Source organism: Pholcus phalangioides, unplaced genomic scaffold (assembly GCF_987345545.1).
Source record: "Pholcus phalangioides strain wild (caught in Gottingen) unplaced genomic scaffold, Ppha-v1.0 ptg000007l_1, whole genome shotgun sequence".
Taxonomy (NCBI): Eukaryota; Metazoa; Arthropoda; class Arachnida; order Araneae; family Pholcidae; genus Pholcus; species Pholcus phalangioides.
Genome location: NW_028301600.1, coordinates 26,672,618 through 26,694,007, shown reverse-complemented (window position 1 = coordinate 26,694,007; position 21,390 = coordinate 26,672,618). Strand labels below are relative to the sequence as shown.

Here is a 21,390-nt window from a genome sequence, read left to right as displayed (position 1 = left end):
TTTTGATAAGAGATCGACACGGATTAAATTCAGGTTTTTAACCAATCTATATTGATCTCTTATCAAAAAATTGTGACTACAGTTTAAACCATGTCGGTGAATACGGCCCTAAGTATACTACTAGTACTAAACCAGACATGTAAATCGTCCGTATTCCTCTGCGGAACCCCTAACGATTGGTACATGTTGGAGTGTACGTGTAGTGAAACCTGGCGTGAAGTTTCGTTTCTGTGTAATGCTTGTTATATGTGTAGTGCTGTCATCTGCCACCAGTTCTTTAAGTATACTGCAGCACATTCCCAGATCATTTAGGTGACCCGCGGAAAATTTACAGATCACCGCGGCACAGTTCCAGAGTACTCAACTGACCCAGACATATTTACAGGTCAGCTTAAGTGACCCGCAACACATTTCGAAATCAATGAAATGGCCAACACTCTACTGAATGTTGAACACCGCTGATGTAACACCTCCTGGAGTTACATTACACCCGAAGGATACAACGATTAGAATGGCCTGCATATTATGTTCATGAATTTTTTTTCATAGACAACGGCAGTCGTCAATAGCATACACATGAACCTAGTTATGCCTTAAAAAAGACATGCTAACTAATGGCACCTCGGAGTTATCTTATGTGGCCCATTACGAATAACAAAACCACACAAGTGGCTCACGAACGACCATCAAATCATTCAAGTAGGACTCATTTCCAGATTACTTCAGTGGCCAGTGCCACATTTCCAGATCATTTACGCTGCCAACGGCATATATACAGATCACCTAAGTGACCCCAAGCACATTTCCAAATCACTTGAGCGACACGCGGCAAACCCCCAGTTCACTTAAGTGGCTCGTAGTTCAGTTGCAGATTACTGTAAATGTCTGGAGGCACATTTACATATCATTTGAGTGGCCCGCGGCACGCTTCAAGATCATTTGAGTGGCTCGCAACACACATATCACCTAATGGTCTGCAATACATTAACACTTTAAGTGGCTCGATGCATTTTTTATAGATTATTTTAGTGGCACTCTTGACACATTTTTAGACCACTCAAGTGGCCCGCTGCACACTTTCAGATCATCCAAGTGACTTGTGGCACATTTCCAAATGACTCAAGCGGCACGCGGCACATTACAACTTAACTCAACCTTTTGTGAACAGTGTGGGCCACTTCATTGATTTGAAAACGTGTCGCGGGCCACTTAAAAGATCTAGAACAACGCCGCAGATTATTTGCGATCTGTAAATGTGCCGCGGGTCACTCAAGTAATCTGGAAATGCTCCACGGGCCACTTGAGTGATCTGGAAATATGCCGCGGGTCATTTAAATGAGGTAGGAATGCACCGCGAGCCACTTAATTTATCTGCAAGTGTACCGAGGCCACTTGAGGCACGCCATATTTAGGCCATGGGTTGAGCACATGCTTAAAAAAAGGGGATGTTCAAGCATTACGTCAGCAAATTTTTAGCGATTTTTGACCCCTTCTCCCCGTGTTAGAAAAAGTCAGCAAAACTCTGATCCTCCCCCTTTCAGCAAAATTTCGTCAGCGCTCTGCCCCCACCTCCTAACGCATAGTGGTGGATCAGAGATGTACGTGGGGCTCGTGGTATTCCCCCCCCCCTAAATGATCAAAAATATATATTTTTTAATAATTAAAATTTCGAAAGAAAATATCTTATTACAATGAATTTCAATGTTATTTGAAGGCCAAAAACTCAAATTTTTTAAGAAATTCATTGCGACCCTACCTATAAACCCATAGGTAACCCTTGACCCGCAGTAAACACTTGGCCTGTACGGCCCAAATGTGGCCTGTCCCTTTCAAACCTAATTTTGTAAAAATGAACCAAGCGGCACATTCACAGATCGCTTAAGTGACCCGCGACATAATTCCAGACAATTTAAGCGATCCATGGCACATTTATAGATCCCTTGAGTGACATGTGGCACAGTTTTAGAGCACTGGCGCGGTCACAAGTGTTGTTCTATAACACTCAAGTTATCCGCGGCGCATTCCCACATTACTTAAGTGATCCGCGGCATAATCACGGATCACTTGTATGACGCGCGGCGCAGGACCAGAGCACTTGGATCCACGAAGTATTTAGAGATCACTAAAGTGGCTCTGTAGAAGACTCAATAGGGAGGATGTTAGTTCAGGTGCCCACAAACTAGCGAAAAGTTCTATTCGTTTTTGGGCTCGCCGAGTAAGGTGCCATTAAGAATATTTCATATTTGTATAGAGGGTGGGCGCTGAAGTAAACATCATCCCAACACCCCTCTCCATCATCAGTCAGCAAATCGGAACACCTTCCCCCCCTCCCCCACCATCGATGCTGACGTAATACTTACTCCGAAGATAAAGAAACCTGAACGTTTTTTCTGAAGGCTAAAAAAAGCTGGGTCTAGTTTGCGGCTAATCGGATCGTCCCCCCCCCCACCCGTAAAGCCAGATGGGGCTCGGGCTCTGTCCCGTAAAGCCGGGTTTTCTTAGGAGCAGGTTTTCTATGCCGCGCGCAACGTGAATCACCTAGCGCGACACGCCGTCCACTCACCAATAAGAAAAGCACTGTTTCCTACAGAGCGCAATACGGCTCACGACAACGCTTTACGTCGGGCGTGATTGGCCAACCGATATTTACGGCAACCGATCTCCCAAACAGATTGGCTTTCCCTACTGGACTTCAGTTTTTAGCACTTTCACTATACAGCGCGGGGGCGAAAAGATACAGTTATCGTCATCTCCTGCTCCCGTGGAACTGAAAAAAATTTTCTTTTTTCCCCTCTTTTTCAGTAGCGAGTTGTGAATAAAGCACGTCAAAAAGGGACGGAAAGCAGTGACATTTCGCGGTTTCTCGGAATTTTCATAGTGAGATATTGGCCGTAAATAAAAGGAAGGAAGGGATAAAATAGGAATAGTAGGAGAGAATTGGAATAAAATAGGGCAACTGCGACAAAAGTAGGAAAATAGGAGGACATTTCTAAAAAATAGGAAAAGTAGGAAAAATAGGAGCGCTGCAAGGTCTGCATTTTTGCAAAACATTGTTTACAAATTTGCCCTCGTGAAATTTTGAAGAAGTGACTTATTACATTTTGCCATCTGAGCACAGAATTACTCTTAATCCTTAATGTATATTGTTTTAAAAGTTTTTTTCTTTTTTGCATTTTTACCAATTTTTACCTGGCTTTTTTTTTTTCACTTTTTATCCCTGTCCCAGAAAAAACTCAACCCTGCTTTAGAGTTATTTCCAAATAACTGAAAAAATGATAAATTTGTTTCCCCAATTAGCAGAAGAATACTGATAAGCCATGGAAGTAAACAGTGATATAATAGAGAATTTTTAATTAATCAGTTGGTCGACTTAATCACTTTTTCCCCACCTGCACAGTTGGATTAACCATTAAGCAAAATGAAAATGCGCTTAAGGCATGAGGAGAAAAAGGGTACCACAAAAAGTTATCAAACTGTTATATTTATATTTTTTTTAGTACAATATTTTTCCAGCATCAAGCATACGGGGAAAATCCTAGAATTTTCAATTGATTTTATAGTTGAAAACCTTCAACAAAAGGATGGCACAAACGAAGATAATACTGCAAACTAGAGATCACGTTAATGCTGAGTTTTTGGAATGAGATTTTGTGCAATTTCTGTAAAGTTAGCTTGTTTTTTTTACAGCATCATAGGGCCCTTTGACTTAATTTTCTGAGACCCTTTTCCCTCTACCAGCTACAACCTGTCTACCAATTTGCATACTAACTGTCACAAATAGTAAACAGATCTAACTGTCACGAAGGTTGTGTCCGGGTGAGACCCATGCATTAAGAGCAAGTTTAACAGAATAAGGATGTGAACTTAGAAATGCGCTAATTTTTATGCGTCATCAGCAGATCAACAGCATACAATGGCTTTTCAGCCACCACATTGGGCATGTTGCCTGTTGTGGCCTGGTATTTGTGTAGTTTCAGGTGGTATTTTAGTTTAGGGCCATGGTATTATATATTTTAGCTAAAATAATTTTTAAATGAAGTAGCCAAAAATACACTATCCCAATATAATCATTGAGGAATTAACAGAATAATGAGACAGATTATTGTTTTCTCTTCATACTGTAAAATAACTTAAATGGACATGCGAGAGCATGGTTCTGAGGTACAATATCACAACTCACAAATGTATCAGAAAAAACATGTACCCAGTGACTGTGGTTCACCAAAAATAGGGTACCTGTGTATAATATTGGCCATGCTAAGATTCAGAGGCTGCTTTTGAAGCCCTTTGTGAAATCCGAACAAGCAGTCGATGGGAGAAAACACCTTTAAATGTTTTTAAAAGATTTTGAAAAAAAAATAAAGTGTCTTTTTTGAAAATATGAAAGAAAAACTCCAATAACTTGTAAAGATGTTCAAAAAAAAAAATCTAAGAGATATTATCAAAGACTTTGCAAGTAGAAAAAAAAAGGGGAGGAGAGACTTTCAATGTCCATGCTCAAAAATATTCAAATCATAATTTTGCCATAGATTAGTTACTTCTGAAATATAAAAATTCATTTAATGTGGTTTTTTTTCATTTATAGATTCAATACATGGAGTAAAATATACTTTCAGGGACTTGGGGCACCAAAACCATTCAAGTGCTTAGGACCTTCAAACATCTTAATCTGGCCCTGCCCACCTGTGAACCCTTGACTGGACAGGACCCACTAACTAATGTAAATATGCAGAATAAAAATAAAAACTTCATGAAAATATTGAAAATAATTTTTTCATCTCATAAATTAAAGACCTGCATACAAATTAAAGCAAAAATTATCACCTTCCAAACTTTCTTTTGTGTCATCACTCATATCTGTCCTGTTGCATTCTTCTTTCAAAAAATTCATGATTGCTGCCACAAGCTTGAGATTTGACATCTATATATATTTAAAAAAAATTATTGAAAACATTTTGTAAGTACATGTTATATAAATGATATTTTTATTTTCAGTTTTCAAATCATTTCAATTTCAATACATATACTGATTACATAAAGATTTCTGCAGCAGTTTCTAAGAGATTAAAATCAATTAAGAAAAGTAGAACAGTGATTCTCAAAGAGTGTCAATGTATCCTGGGTGATAAGATGCCCAGTGTCATTTAAATGCATGGGCTCACCCGTGCGCGGCCTCAGGAAAATCACTTTTGCCAAAATAATTTGTAGCATCATCAGGGACAAGGTTGCTCTTAAGATAACCCTGATGATTCCACAAGTTATTTTGGGAATACAAATTATATTGCAAATATTGAAGGAACATAGGCTTGTTCAAATTAGGCTCAGAAAAAAAAATGCTGGGAAAACCCAACTTTGCTTGAGATGAGTTGATGAATCGATAAAAAAAATTAGGTGCCAGCCAAATTTCTTATAAACCAAAAATGATTTTGTTCAAGAAAAATGGCCCTATATAATTGTTTTTAAATATTTTTCCAGACTTTACATCCCTTCCTTTGTTTTTTTAGTTATTGTGGTCACCTGGGACTTGTGAAGCCCTGGCTTAAGATCTGCACATAGGGATAAGGACAATGGTGTAGCCGGGGGGGGGGGGGTATGGCTAGGGCACCCCCTTATTCCCCTATATGACTTTTGATCTTTAAAAAAACTTGAAAAAAAATTGAATTTTTCATTTTCTACCTTCGTTAACTACAATGATAAGTGAGAAAAAAAAATCTCCATTTATGTATGCATCTCTTGCAGTTTTACAGTGATTGGGTTTATTACAGTCCTTTAATAGAAGAAAAAAAAGTGGAGATTTTCATTACCATTTTTGAAAATTACTCTCAAACTCATCTGGAAGCAGGTTCAGATCAGCCTCTCTTTCCGCCTTTATTAAAGGACAGAATCTTGCTCACTTCTTGCTGCAACTCCCCCCATTATTGGTCGTTCTTGGTAGAGCTCCTAGAAATATAACTTTCATAGGTGCCTCAGTTCTGAAGATAGAGCTCACGAAATACTCATTCTGTTCTGAGGGGCCACCAAGAGGTTTGATTAAGGTGCCTTTTGAAGAAATTAGGCACGGGAACCTATTGTGCAGAGACCACTCAACCTATGAAGTAATGGCTACGATTCAACCTCCAAGAAGTATAGTCTTTTCTTTGGGTGCCTTAGGTAGAGTTTGAGCTCCTAGAAATACCATCTTATGTATAGAAGACTTGGCTAGATTTAGAGTATTGAGAAGACACCAACGAATAAGGCAAATACACAAAAAATAATAAAAGTCCTAATGCATTTCAACACCAATGGGTGCCGTCTTCAGAGGAAAAATTTAACCACTAGTCTCGCTGACCGAGTTTCCCACTTGGGTTGAATACCAAATCTTCACGCTCGGTTGCTCAGCGGAAGAAGTACGTCTGTTCACTTCAAACGTCGTGGTCAGAATGAAGCTGTGAGCCTGCGTGAGATACTAATGCAGCGTCCTGATTGGACATTTGCGGAATAGTGCTATCCGATTGGTCCATTCGAATTTTCTTGTAATTCCCGCTCGAAATGAATTTAAGCCATGGTGCTGCGCTCGGGGTGTAGATTTATTATCGTTCACTACTATATTTTTGAAGGCCCGAATATATGTGCCTTCGTAGAAATCTAGATCAACTGTGGACTTGACTTTGTGAAAAACTCTCGCTTCTTGAAATTTGAATTTATGGCCTTCTTGCCAACAGTGAGCGGCGATGGTCGATTTTTCACATTCCTGATTCTTAACACAGCGAGCGTGTTCATTTAATCTTGCTTTTATGGGTCTCCTTGTCTGTCCTATATAACCAAGAGAGCAATCACCACATAGAATGTAATAAATGCCCCATTGTTTATTCTGCGGTATAGTATTTTTAAGGGGCATGAAACCAAAGTTTATTTTTAGTGGGAACATCCATGGTTGTTAGATTAAACTTTTTAAGAATCGGTTTGATCTTCAGTGAGAGTATTGGATCGTAGGGTATGACTACACTTTCTCTGAGTGGTCTTTCTGTAATATTTTCTAGAGTGGTTCCTCGTGCCGGTTTCAAGAATTTTCTACTTAATTCATCAATGATCTTGGTATTGAACCCCCGTCTATCGCAATTGCTCTGATGGTTTCAAGTTCATGGTCTAATGTGTTCCGATCTCAACAGATGTTAAATGCTCTTGCTACATAGGTGCGAAAAGCCGAAAGTTTCTGTTGCATGGGATGGCAAGATCTGAAATGAGGTGGTAATGAGACCGCGAACGGCTTACGATAGACCAAGGTTTAGAACTGATTTCTGTTTTGTTACTAATACGTCCAAGAAAGAGAGTTCATTGTTAGTTTCAAATTCGGCTTGAACTGAACATGAGGGTCTATGTCATTCATAACGAGTAACAATTGTTCCAAGTCATCTTTAGAGCCATCCCAAAGCACAAAAGAATCGTCCACGTATCTTCGATAAAATGAGAAGGGCACAACGTTCAATAGCTTACTCTCAAAGTCGTCCATATATATATCACACAAAATCGGCAAGATGGGATTGCCCATTGCTAGACCATCTGTCTGGGTGTAAAACTTGTCATCGAAACTGAAGGCTGTTTGTGAGATACATGTGAAGGTGAGATTGCAAATTTCTTCTACTTCAGGCTGTGAAAAATTGTGGGTTTTAAGTCGTCTTTCTAGACAACTGGTACTACCACCTGATTTCAGATCTTGCCATCCTATGCAACAGAAACTTTCGGCTTTTCGCACCTATGTAGCGAGAGCATTTAACATCTGTTGAGATCGGAACACATTAGACCATGAACTTGAAACCATCAGAGCAATGGCGATAGACAGGGGGTTCAACACCAAAATCGTTGACGAATTAAGTAGAAAATTCTTGAAACCGGCACGAGAAACCACTCAGAGAAAGTGTAGTCATACCCTACGATCCAATACTCTCACTGAAGATCAAACCGATTCTTAAAAAGTTTAATCTAACAACCATGGATGTGCCCACTAAATCATGGATGTGTCCCCCCCCCCATCTCATGCAGGCTCACAGCTTCATTTTGACCACAATTCATTCTGTTGTGTAAAGTCTATTATTGATTGGTATAATATTAAAATTCATATTTAATAGGATTTGCTAATAATGGACACTTTGGAAGAAAAAGGGAAAATTCTTTGATTTTCTTCACCAAATAGAATTTAAATAAATTTGAGTAAAATATATACTATTACAAATTAAGGGAACTCCCTAGAACAGGGGAGCTAATGCCCATGCTTCCCATGTGGAAATCTGCCCTGCCTACTTACACTCGAAAATTGCAAACAGATTTAATAGTCATGAAGAGCCATGGGTTAAGGTTAAGAGTAAAGGGGATGGGCACCAAAATCGCTTGAGTGCTTAGGGCCTTCATATGGGTTAATTCAGCCCTGATGCAGACGATCTAGTCGTGCTCATTCAAGGGCATATATCCACATTGAGGTTTCTGCTCAACAAACTTTACATTGTCAACAGATAGGGTGATAAGCACCAACTAGTATTTTCCATGGAAAAAAACCAAAATAGTGGTCTTTGCATGGAACAGAAAGGGGGAACTTGGAAACTTAACCCTCAAGGGACAGGATCTTACCATCGGTGACAAAGTGAAATACCTTAGATATCACTTGAATTCTAAGCTCTTGGAAATTCCATATTCAAGAAAGAGTTAAACGGGCAACTAATATACTTATGCTATGAGAAAGAATTATTGGTAAAAAACATGGGGTTTAAATCCTAAAACCACCCAGTGGATTTATGCCGCTATTGCACACCCAACGCTGAGCTACGAATGTGTGGTATGACATCAGGCATTAGCAAAGATCTTTTATGAGACTGTCTTACAAAAAGTGCAAAGATTAGCATGCATTCTTATCACGGGAGCTTTACCCAGCTCCCCCTCTATCGCCCTTGAAACGGCTCTCAAGCTGCCACCAAGGGTATCTACAAGGAGAAGCTTTTAAGACCATGTACAGGCTGGAAAGTAATGGTACTTGGTGCAACTGACCCCTTATATGGGGTACAAACACTCTTTTAAAAATCATTTTGACAGCTGTTTACTGGGTGAAGTGGAAATTCCTTCCCTACTAATGTCCAGAATCCTGTTCCAAAACAAAAAAAAAAAAAAAAATCACAAAAAAATGCACTGTCCACATACTTGGGAGAAATGAAATTACCAACATAACTGATAACATCTCAACGGGAGTTATCAAATGTTACACTGATGACTCCAGGATAACCGAAACTGGAGCTATCTTCCGCATCTCTGGAGTGGATCATGACTACCATTACATACATTTGTATCTTGGTAAAACGACTAGTCTTCCAAGCTGAAGTACTTGCAATAGTCACACTGGCTGAAAGCCTGATTTCTAAAGGGTATCGTGACAAACAAATTGTTATCTTCTCGGATAGCTAACAACTTCAAGTTCCAACTTGAGTCAAATACTGCACTGATATGATGAATAAACTGGTATTATTTGGCATCATCAATCTTTACTGGGTTCCTGGACATGAAAATTTCCAGGGAAACAAACTTGCAGACCAGATAACCAAAGAGGCAGTGAACCTGAAACTATCTGGACCTGAACCCTTCTATCCTATTTCCATGTAAACCATAAAAGGAGATGTCAAACAATGGATAGAAAATAAAAAATTTCGGCAATGGAACTCAAGGCAGGACTGCAGACAAGCCAAGCTGGCCTTGGAAACCCAACCGAATACTGCCAATAAACTTATTTCACTGAATAGAAAACAGATTCGACACGTTATACAGATCATCACTGGTCATGCTAACCTAGCGAAACATCTACATAACTCTGTGGCTATGCAGATTCACCTACCTGGTGCTAGAGTAATGGGCAAAATTGCCTAAGCTTTTCCTACATGGGACACCAAAGATGATGAGCCACCTGGACACCGGGCCAGGAATTGCTCATGTATTACGTGAAAAGTTTAAAAGTACTGAAGATCACATATGTATACTATTTCAAGAAAAAATGCCCACGAAATGTTGAATCTACCCTTAAAAGTATTATTATCTAGTGTTTTTAAATTAGCACTTATCAGAGGGCTTACGACGCTTACTAATATGGACTTTGTAGTTGTGTGGTTTGCTGGCACTTACCCGAAGGCCCTCAGGTCAAACAACGAGGGAAAAAAACCAAGAACTCCCTAGTCCAGAGGTTCTCAAACTGTGCGCCGCCAACCTTTTCAGGGGCACCACGAAGCAACTCAAAGAATTATCAAAGAGATTCTCTGTAATCCAAAAAAGCTTGGACCTGTTTTGAAAAAAAAAAAAATCATAAAAAAGCTGTTAAAGATAGAGAAACAAAGCTTAAAACAGAGATTCTCATATTGTGCGCCGCCAACAAAGGTCTTTCGAAAAAATCTGTTGTTAAACTGCTCTGGGGAGCCACGGATAAGCATTGATTAAAGTAAGGGGGCACTGCGCATGGAAAAAGTTTGAGAACCCCTGCACTAGTCTGTAGCATTTCATCACTTGATATATTTTCATTCTTCTCTGATTTGTTATGAAACACCCCATGAATTTATTTCACTAGAAATAAATATGCCCTATAAATATACTGTGCACCCCCAAAGCAGAATGTTTTGCGATGTTCTGCAACGAGCCCTCAGCTGACTGAAAATGTTCTGCGGTAAAAATTTGCATGTACATAATAGGCCTAGCGTTTTTCTACACTATTCTTAAAATTCTTCCAGATTGTTCTGCAACAGCACTGGTTGTTCTGCAACGCACGTCACACATTTTGGCACATTCTGCTTTGGGGCTGTGCACAATGCCTGCTTAAGTTTTTAAACTTCAAGCAGAACTCCCTGTTTAAACAGTTTCTCCAAAGAAAGCCGGTAGACCATCAAACAAAAATTATTTCAATTGATTCACACCCCTGCCACTTTCACTTCGATTTGGAAGATGAGGAGTGGCATTTCAAATACACTTCAGACATACTTGAATGTATTATGGACACATATGACAATTTTGTGATAGCCACTGTGCGATCGAGCAGACATCATGATGGACTCATGAGTCTACGACCTGGTCTGGAATAGTTTACTCATTCATAAGATAATAATTGATAAACAACCAATTACCTTTTACTTACAAGCTAATTATTTGATTAATTATTTAAAACCCCTTTATTTGATTAATTAATTAAACCCTTTTAATTGTTAAAATTATTTTAATGAATTGAATCCATTATCTTACGAACTGATGTAACATTTTTTTTTCTTTTTGGCACTGTATTAATAATGTGCAGAAGTCAACACATAAACGAAGCGTTATATCAGCAACTGCAGTAAACATCCTTATTGCATAGGCACCGAAACCTGGGTACTGAGACTGTTTGAGCGCCCCAATAAAATTTACAAGGGGGCTGAGCTTCCGAATAATTAATGAACATACAATGCATCACACCACTTCCCCTCATGCATAAGGGCTTGAACCCGTATATACAGGACAAATGGAAACTTTCAGACCTCGCAATGCAATTGATTGAAACGTCTTAATATCTAATTTTATAGAATAATTTCACATAGTTTGCATGATACGAAGCTTTCAAAATGCGAAGTTTTCATTCACAGTGGGCAATTAAATTTATTTGTGCTGACATAGATGCAACACTTATTAATTAGCACTCTTAATAATTCAGTGTAAAATATATTTTACGATCAAATTTTGTATTTAATCTTAGCTAGAAAGAAGATAATGATATAAAAAAAATTGTGTATATTGTAACTCACCATAAAAGTCAGCTGAAAAGCAGAAAATTGTTAAATTTTGGGCAAAACACTCGTTTTGGTATATTAACGATATGGAGGCTTATGGTATAAATTATGTAACTTAATAAATTTCAAAACCTTGAGCACATGATTTTTCTACTCTAAAATTTGAAAACTGTTCTCTATTTTTTAATGAAAATTTAAATCTGTGAACTTATCATTTGAACAAAAATGAAAAATACTACACTGGAAAAAAATGGAAACGAAAACTTCCTTAAAACAATTCACTGTGTCACGAGTACACCAACACTCAATTTCCCCCTCCTCCTTCCCATAGAGAAACCACAAAACGCATATCAATACATTGGAAGCAACACATGTGCTCACTTTTCCCTTGCCTGGAATTCCAAGAAGCACTTGAGTACTGAATATGTACTTACACAACACAATCTCTCACGTCACATGAGAGAGACATTGTGCATTTGAGCCAATGATAACCCCTTACAGATATCAGGCGATTGCTTTCGTCTGAATAGTAGAAGTCTTCATCGACTTTGTGTGAAAACACACTAGGCTTTTCGGCAGAGAGGGTAAAGATTTTCCATGGGACAATCAGGTTTTGAACTCTCTTGGAATGGGAAAGGGCCAAGCTTCGATGGAGCAAGATGGGTGAGATTAGTTGTATATTCAGTTGTGTGAGTGCTAAGTGCCAGTATCTTAAAATGTTGTGTGTTAATCAAATTAATATTTTTGATGTAACATGTTTGTCTAGTTAATAAACTCCTCGTAGTGTGAAAAGGAATCTGTACTATGTCTGGCAGTAATTTTAATTTGAATATCATTATGACGCATCATCATTCAATTATATTTACATTTAATTTGAATATAATTTTACGTCATGGCTAAAGTAACAAAAGGTCATTCTTCGACATGTGGTATCATTTAAAACCTGCAACATCTATAATGTCGTTCAACATGCAACAACTGTGTTTTTGCAAAGAAATCAGTATTCTTTATCAACACCCCTAGTTATGTGCACCTTGATGACAGATTCAAAACACAATATTTCCTATATACAGAAGGTGCTTCACCGACATTTGTCATGCATATGTAAACTACTTCGTTCATTTCTGAGAACAGGTGAATACATACTCCATTATTATAGTAGGACTGCCAGAGGTTTTTACCTCTGGTCATAAATAGCGGGTTCAATGATCGAAAGTGGTTTTCTATTGCCCGGAAATTCCCAATCACTCATAATTATACTCCTTACGCGGCTTGGTCACTGGCAAATAACACAAATGTTTTTCCAGTCTCCAAGGAATTCTACAGATAATGAGTTCTCATAGCATTATTGGCTTCAGGACATTTTCTGTGGTATGGCAAATAGTGAACATACAAACAACAGGATCCTCTAGTTGTCAACAGAAAGCCCTGAAGCAGTAGAATACTTTCAGGAAAGAGGGGCCGAGAATATGAAAAAACAATTTTTTCCCCTGCTGTATTGTTCTGGTTTGATGACCATGGGTACACAAAATTTTGAAAAGAAAAAAAAAACAATCAAAAATACGGCAGCGACCAGAGACACATGTTTCCCTTCCTTAGGGCGTTGCAACAAAACGAGTGATTTTCAGTACGATAGACAAAGAGGGATCCCCCCAAATTGCTATAATTTACAGTTACAGCTAGAAGCTTTGTTCTGGAACTATAAGAAGGTTTTTCATCTTTACCCTTGTATGATTTTTAGCCTAAAAAATTTGAATAATATTTCTCATAGTGGTGAAATAAACCAATTAGTTATTCGTGTGGAAATGCTTTGAGGAATGAAAGAGTAATAAATATATTCTCCCGGCCCGGTACGATTGATGTCACAGCGCCGCGGTTGAGAAACTGTTTTAATCTGTTGAGCTAATATGACCTGTATAATTAAGTTAGTAGTTCTTTGTTGCAGCCACAAGGCTGAGTTATAAATCCAAGTTTTGGCTGCAATAGAAGAGGAAAAGCAATTTTACCACAAAGAAATTATATACATTTTTTAGGTAATACAAGTGATATATAATATTATAGATGTTACTTTATAATTTCAAATTAATTCAATGATTAGTTTAAAAGTTATTTTACTAAACATCTGCAAAAGCTGGCGATTTCATTTAAATCTCCTTCGACCTACGAGATAGGATTCATTTAAATTTTCTTCGGACTTGAGGGGTTAAGAAAAGGCTGTGGAAAACATTGGCTTAGAAGGTACTGCTTTAGTATGTTGCCTGCCCCCCAATTTATATGAAGCGAAATCACAGCTGTTAGTGTGAGTGGTACCACTAGTATGTGAGTGTTCCAACATTTTAAGGCTCGTTTACACGTGTTAAGTTTAACTAAATTTTAAGAGGTGGTGTTAGTTGTTGTAGCGCATCTTTTCAAACAGCCGTACAGCCATTTTGTCGTTTGTGTCTGTTCCGAGTGTTTGGATTACATTTTCGTCATCTGGTCAGGTTGTATTGTTCCCTTTTTTTTCCTTTATTTAAACAGTGCCCATATTTTATTTAACCCCTGATCGATTTATTATTTAAACAACGGTCTGGCTTTATTTAAACCCTGATCGATTTATTATTTAAACAACGGTCCAGGCTTTATTTAAACCCAGATCAATTTATTATTTAAACAACGGTCCGGGTTTTATTTAAACCCTGATCGATTTATTATTTACAACGGTCCGGGTTTTATTTAAACCCTGATTGATTTTTTTATCCACAGTTTTATTTTTTAAACAATCCAGAGTTTATTTTTGTTTATACCATTTGTTTTTACTGTTTTCTATGCTGGCTATTTTTTTTTTTTCTGGCGCACGTAGTGTCTGGCGACTTTTTCTCGAACCGTCGGACATATTTGGCGACGGAAAAAAAGTCGCCAAAAATCGCAGTCTATTTTAATAAATCACTTACCAAAGAAATTGTGGGAACACACAGTGTAAACGACCCTTGTCGTTTGCATACATTTTAAGTACTTGACAACTTAAACTAGTTAACACGTGTAAGCGGGCCTTTATGTACAATTTCTCTTTAACTTTAAAGGATTCTGAATTTCACATTTCATCACAAAAATTGCCTTCTCTAAAGTACACAAAATTCTGCTAACTACAACACGTCTCATGATATGTGCACTCGTGTTCCATAACAAATTTGAAATGTAAAACAAATCTACTTCATAAAACTTAAAACCATAGGAAATTTTCAGTTTCCTTAAAATATTTTACCTATAACATATTACAAATTCAACAGAAAATGTTAAAAATTATGGAATATATTACACTTTTGGTTTCAAGAAATTATCACTTACTTTCGTATCGTCTGCAAAACTTAATTGAATAGAATATATAAATTTCAATTAATAGATTTATCAATAAAGGATTGAAAGAAAATAAACGTTTGCCGGCTTCTCTTAAGAAAATTATGATTACGACAATACGTCTGCTTTTGATAGGGTAAAAACATGACAATAAATTTCGAATAAGGAACTTTATTTCCAAAGACCTTGAATCCGAAACTATCGTCTATAGCCGTTTTTATTGTTTCATTTCCTTTTATTTGAAGCTCTCTAAACTTTGCTAATAGAAAATTCTCAGTTTACGTATGCTTTGATTTTTATTAATAAAAATCGTTTTTAACATCAAATTTGTTTTAAAAACCATCTGAAACATAGTAATATAAGCTCGATGTGATGAGGAGAAAAAAAACTCGATAAAAAATTTCGAATAAGGAATTTTATCTTTAAAGGTCTTGGACCATCGAGCTTAATGTCTTGGACCTAAAATCTTTTGCTTGTATATGTTCCATGGAGGAAAGAATAACTTATTCTTTATTCTTTCCTCCATGTATATGTTCGCTTTCTGCAAGTATAATGTTCTAGAAGACATTATTGTGCGTTTGGTATTTTTTCTTTCTCAAACAGGGGATGGCCCTCAGGTATAAAGCTCTGTATAATTGAAGAAAAAGAATGAACCAAAATGTAGTCTGCTGTTGTTTTTATTGTTTTGTTCTCTTTTGTAAAAAATATGCAAAATTTTGTCTATGCGAAAATATATATTTTTCAACATGTATTGTTTTCAAAATTTTTGTGATCAAAACAAATTTTTTCATCAATTTAGTCATACAATCAACCAATCTGAACCATAATAAACAACATCATCATCATCATCTACTGTTAGAGTTGATCTTCAACCCGGTAAAAAGCTGGGGAGCAAATGTGCAAAATCGTTATTCAGAGATAGAAGTTTCTAGAAAATCCTTGTCACTCCCGGTAAAGTAATTTTTAAATATTTACGTCTTTTCAAATATGAAAAATTGCAGCTTTCCTGCAAAAATAATGTTGAAATTTTTACTGAGTACAAAAAAAAGCTTGTATGAAATTTAAAACCTGTATTTCATGAGAACAGTGGGACAAAATGTCAATGTATTGATGAATATATGTAGATGCCAAAATATGTCGATTTAAAGGATTGAAATTTCTTATGATGCTAAGTAGGGTAAAATAAGCAACTTTCAATTTTTTTGTTCTTTTTCACAGTTAATGTTTGAGGGAAGGTACATAACAGCTTTATTAGATATTGAACAGCTTAGCGTTATAATCTTTTGGCGAGAAAATTAAGATTATGATAAATTGCCAAAGACAAAAAATTAAAAAAAAGGCAACAGCGTTCTAGACTAAGTGTACAATTATCTGGGTTTGGAACGGTGATGTATAAATTGTGCAACAAAATTTTCTATTATCACTGCTATCGATAGTCAGGCAATTACTGATTTTATTTACAATGTAAAATAATGATTTTGCCCCTGAATTCACTCATGTAGGTGGAGATGTCCCATTGTACTCTAATTTACCTGGGCCTCATTTGAAAAATCTGGGTCCGTTTTGAGTGGAAGTGGGTCCCTCTCAAAAAAAATTTATCTTGAAAAAAAATTATGCTTCCCCCCGTAATTCACTGGTATCTCTGAATTTTCTTCCGGCATGCCCCAGGTCTTTGATCACCTGCTTATATTTCTTCGTTGAGACTGAGCGGTGGGCCATGTTCTGGGTAAGAGAAGGAGGTATCTGTGAGAGAGAGAGAATCAAATATAATTCATTTCTAAAAACGTGTTCTATCTAAAGGTTCATTTACTTTCATTGCCTACTAGTAGGAAAAGCTTGCAAAGAAGCTCATTAGCACTGAGAATTTAACGTATAGAATTCCACACATGTAATAGATGAAACAAATATACAGTTGATCCCGTTTCTCCCATTTAGTACTTTTTCCAGTTAGTACAACTTATTTTCGTGGTCCTAACAATAAGTAATTCTCAGGGGCGTGTGTTATAAGGGTCCCAGAGGATCAAAAATTGAAAATATTTTTGTAGAGAATTAAAATATTGGAATAAAATTTCATTTATACTATCTGTTAATTTAAAATTGTTTTCCAGTGTTAGTGACCCAAACTTTCTGTGAAGAATTAGATCATTGTGCCCTTCCAAAAGCAATTCTGTGTACACACCCGTGATTTTCGAGATGAGAAAGGGTGACTACCACATAGCAGCTAGATGACAAAACTGCGGATATTCTTTACAGATTCGGTTTTTTTCCACAATCTCAAGAAAGTTTTACAATTTCAACGGGCATTCCAATCCTTTATGATTTAAAAAAAAACAAAAAAATGTGTATTCACAATATTGTAGGAACAAGGCGAATTTACGCCATATAGATGTTGTCTTTGAATGCCAGCAGATAGCTGCGAAAGCACTGTAATTTCCGGTATGTGACCAGAAGGGAGAAAATCTGCAGAGGAATGAAAACGTAAAAATTTGACAATTATATGGTCCCTCATTCAGGAAAGCGAATAGAGAGATGTCCCTCATCTTATCTTTCATTAACCCGCATGTATACCAATACAGTAGTATACAAAGTAGTAAAACCACTCTTTCAAGGTTGTGCGATCATGATTGATGGTAAAAAGAACAAAAATTAGGGAGGTTTCTCTTTCTATTTTTTCTTCTTAGAACTAGGAAAGAACATGTCCCGTAGAATGTGTGAACAAAATTTTTATGCATCCTACCCAACAAGATTTTCTGTGGATCAGAAAATCTTGTTTAGCATCCACCGCACTCAACGGTGCATTTACCATCAACGGTGTGGTATCCCAGGTAGATGAAGTACCATATATACTCATGTATGAGTCTCTTCCCCCCCCCCTCATAAAAAAACATTTTTCAACAAAAAAATTTGATTTATACATGAGTACATATTGCACTGTAAGATGTTCAAAAGTGTCACCAGTTTGATACCCAACTTACTCTTGTCAGAATCATTCCTGATGTGAAAATACAACAGAAATGTTGATAAAGTGACCGCAACACATTGATAGTGTGGTGACAGCGTCCATCATGACATGGTGTTTTCTGCACAATTTAGAAAGAGCGCACTTTGATGAGGATGAACGGCAGCTTGAGTTTCTACAAAGGCACAGGTTCAGAAAACTTGTGTATCGCCTTTTGGGATAATTTACCATTTGCAGCGTATAAACTAAACTTGGCTAAAGCGATGAGTCACCTGGGTGACGGATGAAGAATTATGCTGACTTGACCAGGCCTATAGACTGGAACACATTGGTATTATAGACAAAAAAGCGATTTGCTGGGTTGCAGACGAGATAGGTGCCTCTGTACTCTAATTTCCCTGGGGACCCAAGCTATTGGCAAAATGAAAGTGGGTCCCTTTTGAAAAAAATTGTCCCCCCCCCCTTCCACAATCATTCACTGGCATAATCGTGAATCAAATATAGCGAAACCTGTCTATAAGGCCAGGATTACACTATAAAAGTTTGATAGTTTCTTTTTTACAACTTGAAAAATGCAACCAATAATCGTACCTCTATATTCACGCAAATGCAACCGATAGTCTTATTGGCTGCATTTTTAAAGTAAAAAAAATATATGAAAGAATTTTATCAAACTTTTCCAGTGTAATCCCAGCCTAAGACGGACACTATATGAGACAGAAACCAGTCTTAAATAGAACAAATGTATAGTCTTGTGAATAATTAATGTTTGTTCAATCATATAGGAAACTTCTTTAAGATGGAAACTGTCTAACGTGGAAACGGAAGGCATATTTAGTCTATTTGTAGATACAACACCTGCTAAAATGGAAAGAACTTTTGGCCAAGAGCATGTTTTTGTTCTTTGGATGGGAGGAAAGTTAAGTCGTTATGATCCCATTTTTGTTAAGCGAACTCTTTCACTTCTTGGAAAAACGATGAATGCTTATTATCTATCTGAAATGGTCCTGGGGGTTGGGTTTGAGAGGAAGAGGATTTACTATTTAAAATTTAGTAAACACTTGTCTAGCATTTCATTTATGATGGAAATTGTGACTTTTGTTAGAAAATACTCCTATTTCTTGGAAAAACTTTGATAATTTCGGGAGAGTAATATACACGAGGGGAGACTGATTTATTGTTCACAATTTAGCAGTGGCATGTTTGGGCTACTGCGTAGATTTTTATCATCTGGCAATCTGACTGGAGACTGCGCAGGAGAAGATTATCCACAATCCTACATTTTACTTGTACCGTGAATCATCATTCGTTATTGAGCCAAAATGTATTTAAAATTTCTGCTTGTTATGTAAAATGCTCATTAACTGAAGTTCCACTGGATATCGGATTCGCTATCTACTGAAGCCTTTGATGGGTGCGGGAAGAAATGGGCATTTCTTTTATTTTTGTTTGTCAAAAAGAATTGTTTTTATTTCTTTTGCCATTTAAATTTCCTGATTGGAAAAAAAAATGCAGATTGAAAAAGAATGCATGAAAAATATATCTAATTAGCTGTTGGTTTTAAAAGCATAGCTGCCAAAAGTCTTTCGAATTTTAGCTTCATTTCTCGACCTCCCGAAAAGTTCTTCAATCTCCCGAATTTTTACAAAAATCACTAACTGTCCCTAAACATTTCCTACTTCACAATCCCTGCTTCTGAAAATGTAATTTCTTGTGAGGCAAAAAGTTTTTTCCCCTTTCGAAATGACGTCACACGTTGTAAATGGGAGGAATAGTGGGAAATTTTTTTTTTTTAAGGAAATTTTACAAACCCTCTGATGTGGTAACAAGAAAAGTTGTTTGTCTTATCGTGCAGGAAAATAGCTTAGCAGCCAATAGGCCTGGATAATAATTGAAGATTATAGTGACGCGCATGTGGTCAAAACTTCCGGTTTTGTTGAAGTTGCATATGTGCGATAACAAAACATGAATACTGATGAGCAAAAAAAAAAAAAGAAAAATCAATTTTAAATATACTTATTTCCCGATGAATTTCCTTTCATCAAATGTTCCAGAAAAACGCCAACTTTTTCTTTTTGTACAAGTTGTGTTAAGGACATAAACATCGGTCATAGTGGAAAGACTGACATCATCACCCATGTGAAATCAAAAAAACATTAAGTAAGTGTCACAAAAAGTCAGTATTCTTCAAAACTTGCCACTTTTTTCCTTCATCTTCTGATAATTTTGGGGTCATTTGCGCAGAATGTTTGTTCACATCGTTTATGATTGAACACTATATTTTTTTTTAGATCACCGTGGAAGTTTTGCCTCCAATTTCACTTGTTTTTTGTGTAGGGATTTTATTCCTAAGGGTTTAACTTCCATGTGTGTAAAATCCCTATTTTATTTGACTTTAATTTTTAAGTAGGGATTTTATTCCCTACACTTCAACTTTTATGTGTGGAAAATCCTTATTTTATGTGAGAAAATCCCTTTCGTATTTATTAGGTAGTGGTTTTAGTATAAAATACGTGTCCACGCGAAAATCTCCCTAATTTTCGTTTTCAAAAGTTGGCAGCTATGTAAAAGTAACATGTTTAAAACTATAAATTTCAATAGATAATCCCATTTTTCATTTGAATTCTCATCTCCGTAATTTTTTTTCATGGTAAGAATTATCTATGGCTGAGAAAAGAGAGTCTGCACGAGTGCATGAATTGAACCAAAAGAAGATTCTAGATGAAGCTGTACGTAATAGACGAAAGAGGAAGGCTTTAGAGGCACTGGAGCAAGATAATTTTCAGGAAGACCCTCATGCTGATCTGACTATGCATAAAAAGGTGCCTAAATTTGAAGAGACTTTGGATAAAAAGAAACGGAAGTCAAAAGGGAAAAAAGAATTGTACAAACAACGGTCTCGAAAGACAATTTCGATGCTTGTTGAAGAACCACTTCCACCTTATTCTAAAGGTGGTTCATATTTAGCTAATTGTGTACCTCCGTCAAAGTTCCCTGATCGTCACTTCTGCTCTGTGTGTGGCTTCCTGTCCAGTTATACTTGTATTCAATGTGGCAGCCGTTATTGTTCCGTAAAATGCTTGAATGCACATAGAGATACAAGATGTCTGAAATGGACTGCTTGATAATATATGTATAGTTGATATTTAGTGATGATATATTTATTTTGGCATAGTTGATACATAATCTTTGTGTCTGATTTTGTATGAATAAAGTATAACTCTTGTTTAACATGGTTTCTAGTTAATTCCAATTCATTGAGTTTCATTAGTAGGCCATTGATATTTAGAGCAGTCATGTATAATATACATGAACAATTTCTTGATGTCAATATTTTTT

At 36.8% G+C, this 21,390-nt stretch overlaps 2 protein-coding genes across 5 annotated transcripts in view; one reads left to right on the top strand and one right to left on the bottom strand.

The window, feature by feature from the left end:
• The window catches only part of LOC149085120 (small glutamine-rich tetratricopeptide repeat-containing protein alpha-like), an 89,056-nt gene extending 73,587 nt beyond the window's left edge, over window positions 1-15,469 (bottom strand). The window contains exons 1-2 of one of the 3 annotated variants that reach the window (XM_089232931.1): window positions 15,084-15,469; window positions 4,825-4,921 (exon numbers count right to left, since the gene is read on the bottom strand). In XM_089232931.1, the coding sequence (XP_089089057.1) occupies window positions 4,825-4,921 (97 nt within the window). In that variant the 5' untranslated portion in view covers window positions 15,084-15,469. Of the gene's footprint in view, window positions 1-4,824; window positions 4,922-10,134; window positions 10,289-15,083 lie in introns of those variants that run through there. The other 2 variants (XM_089232933.1, XM_089232932.1) reach the window with 2 other exon arrangements.
• A 470-nt stretch (window positions 15,470-15,939) lies between these two features.
• The window catches only part of LOC149085119 (zinc finger HIT domain-containing protein 1-like), a 39,211-nt gene continuing 33,760 nt past the window's right edge, over window positions 15,940-21,390 (top strand). The window contains exons 1-2 of one of the 2 annotated variants that reach the window (XM_089232929.1): window positions 15,940-16,043; window positions 20,707-21,261. In XM_089232929.1, coding sequence (XP_089089055.1) covers window positions 20,715-21,176 — 462 coding nt within the window. In that variant the 5' untranslated portion in view covers window positions 15,940-16,043; window positions 20,707-20,714 and the 3' untranslated portion in view covers window positions 21,177-21,261. Of the gene's footprint in view, window positions 16,044-20,706; window positions 21,262-21,390 lie in introns of those variants that run through there. The other variant, XM_089232930.1, reaches the window with a different exon arrangement.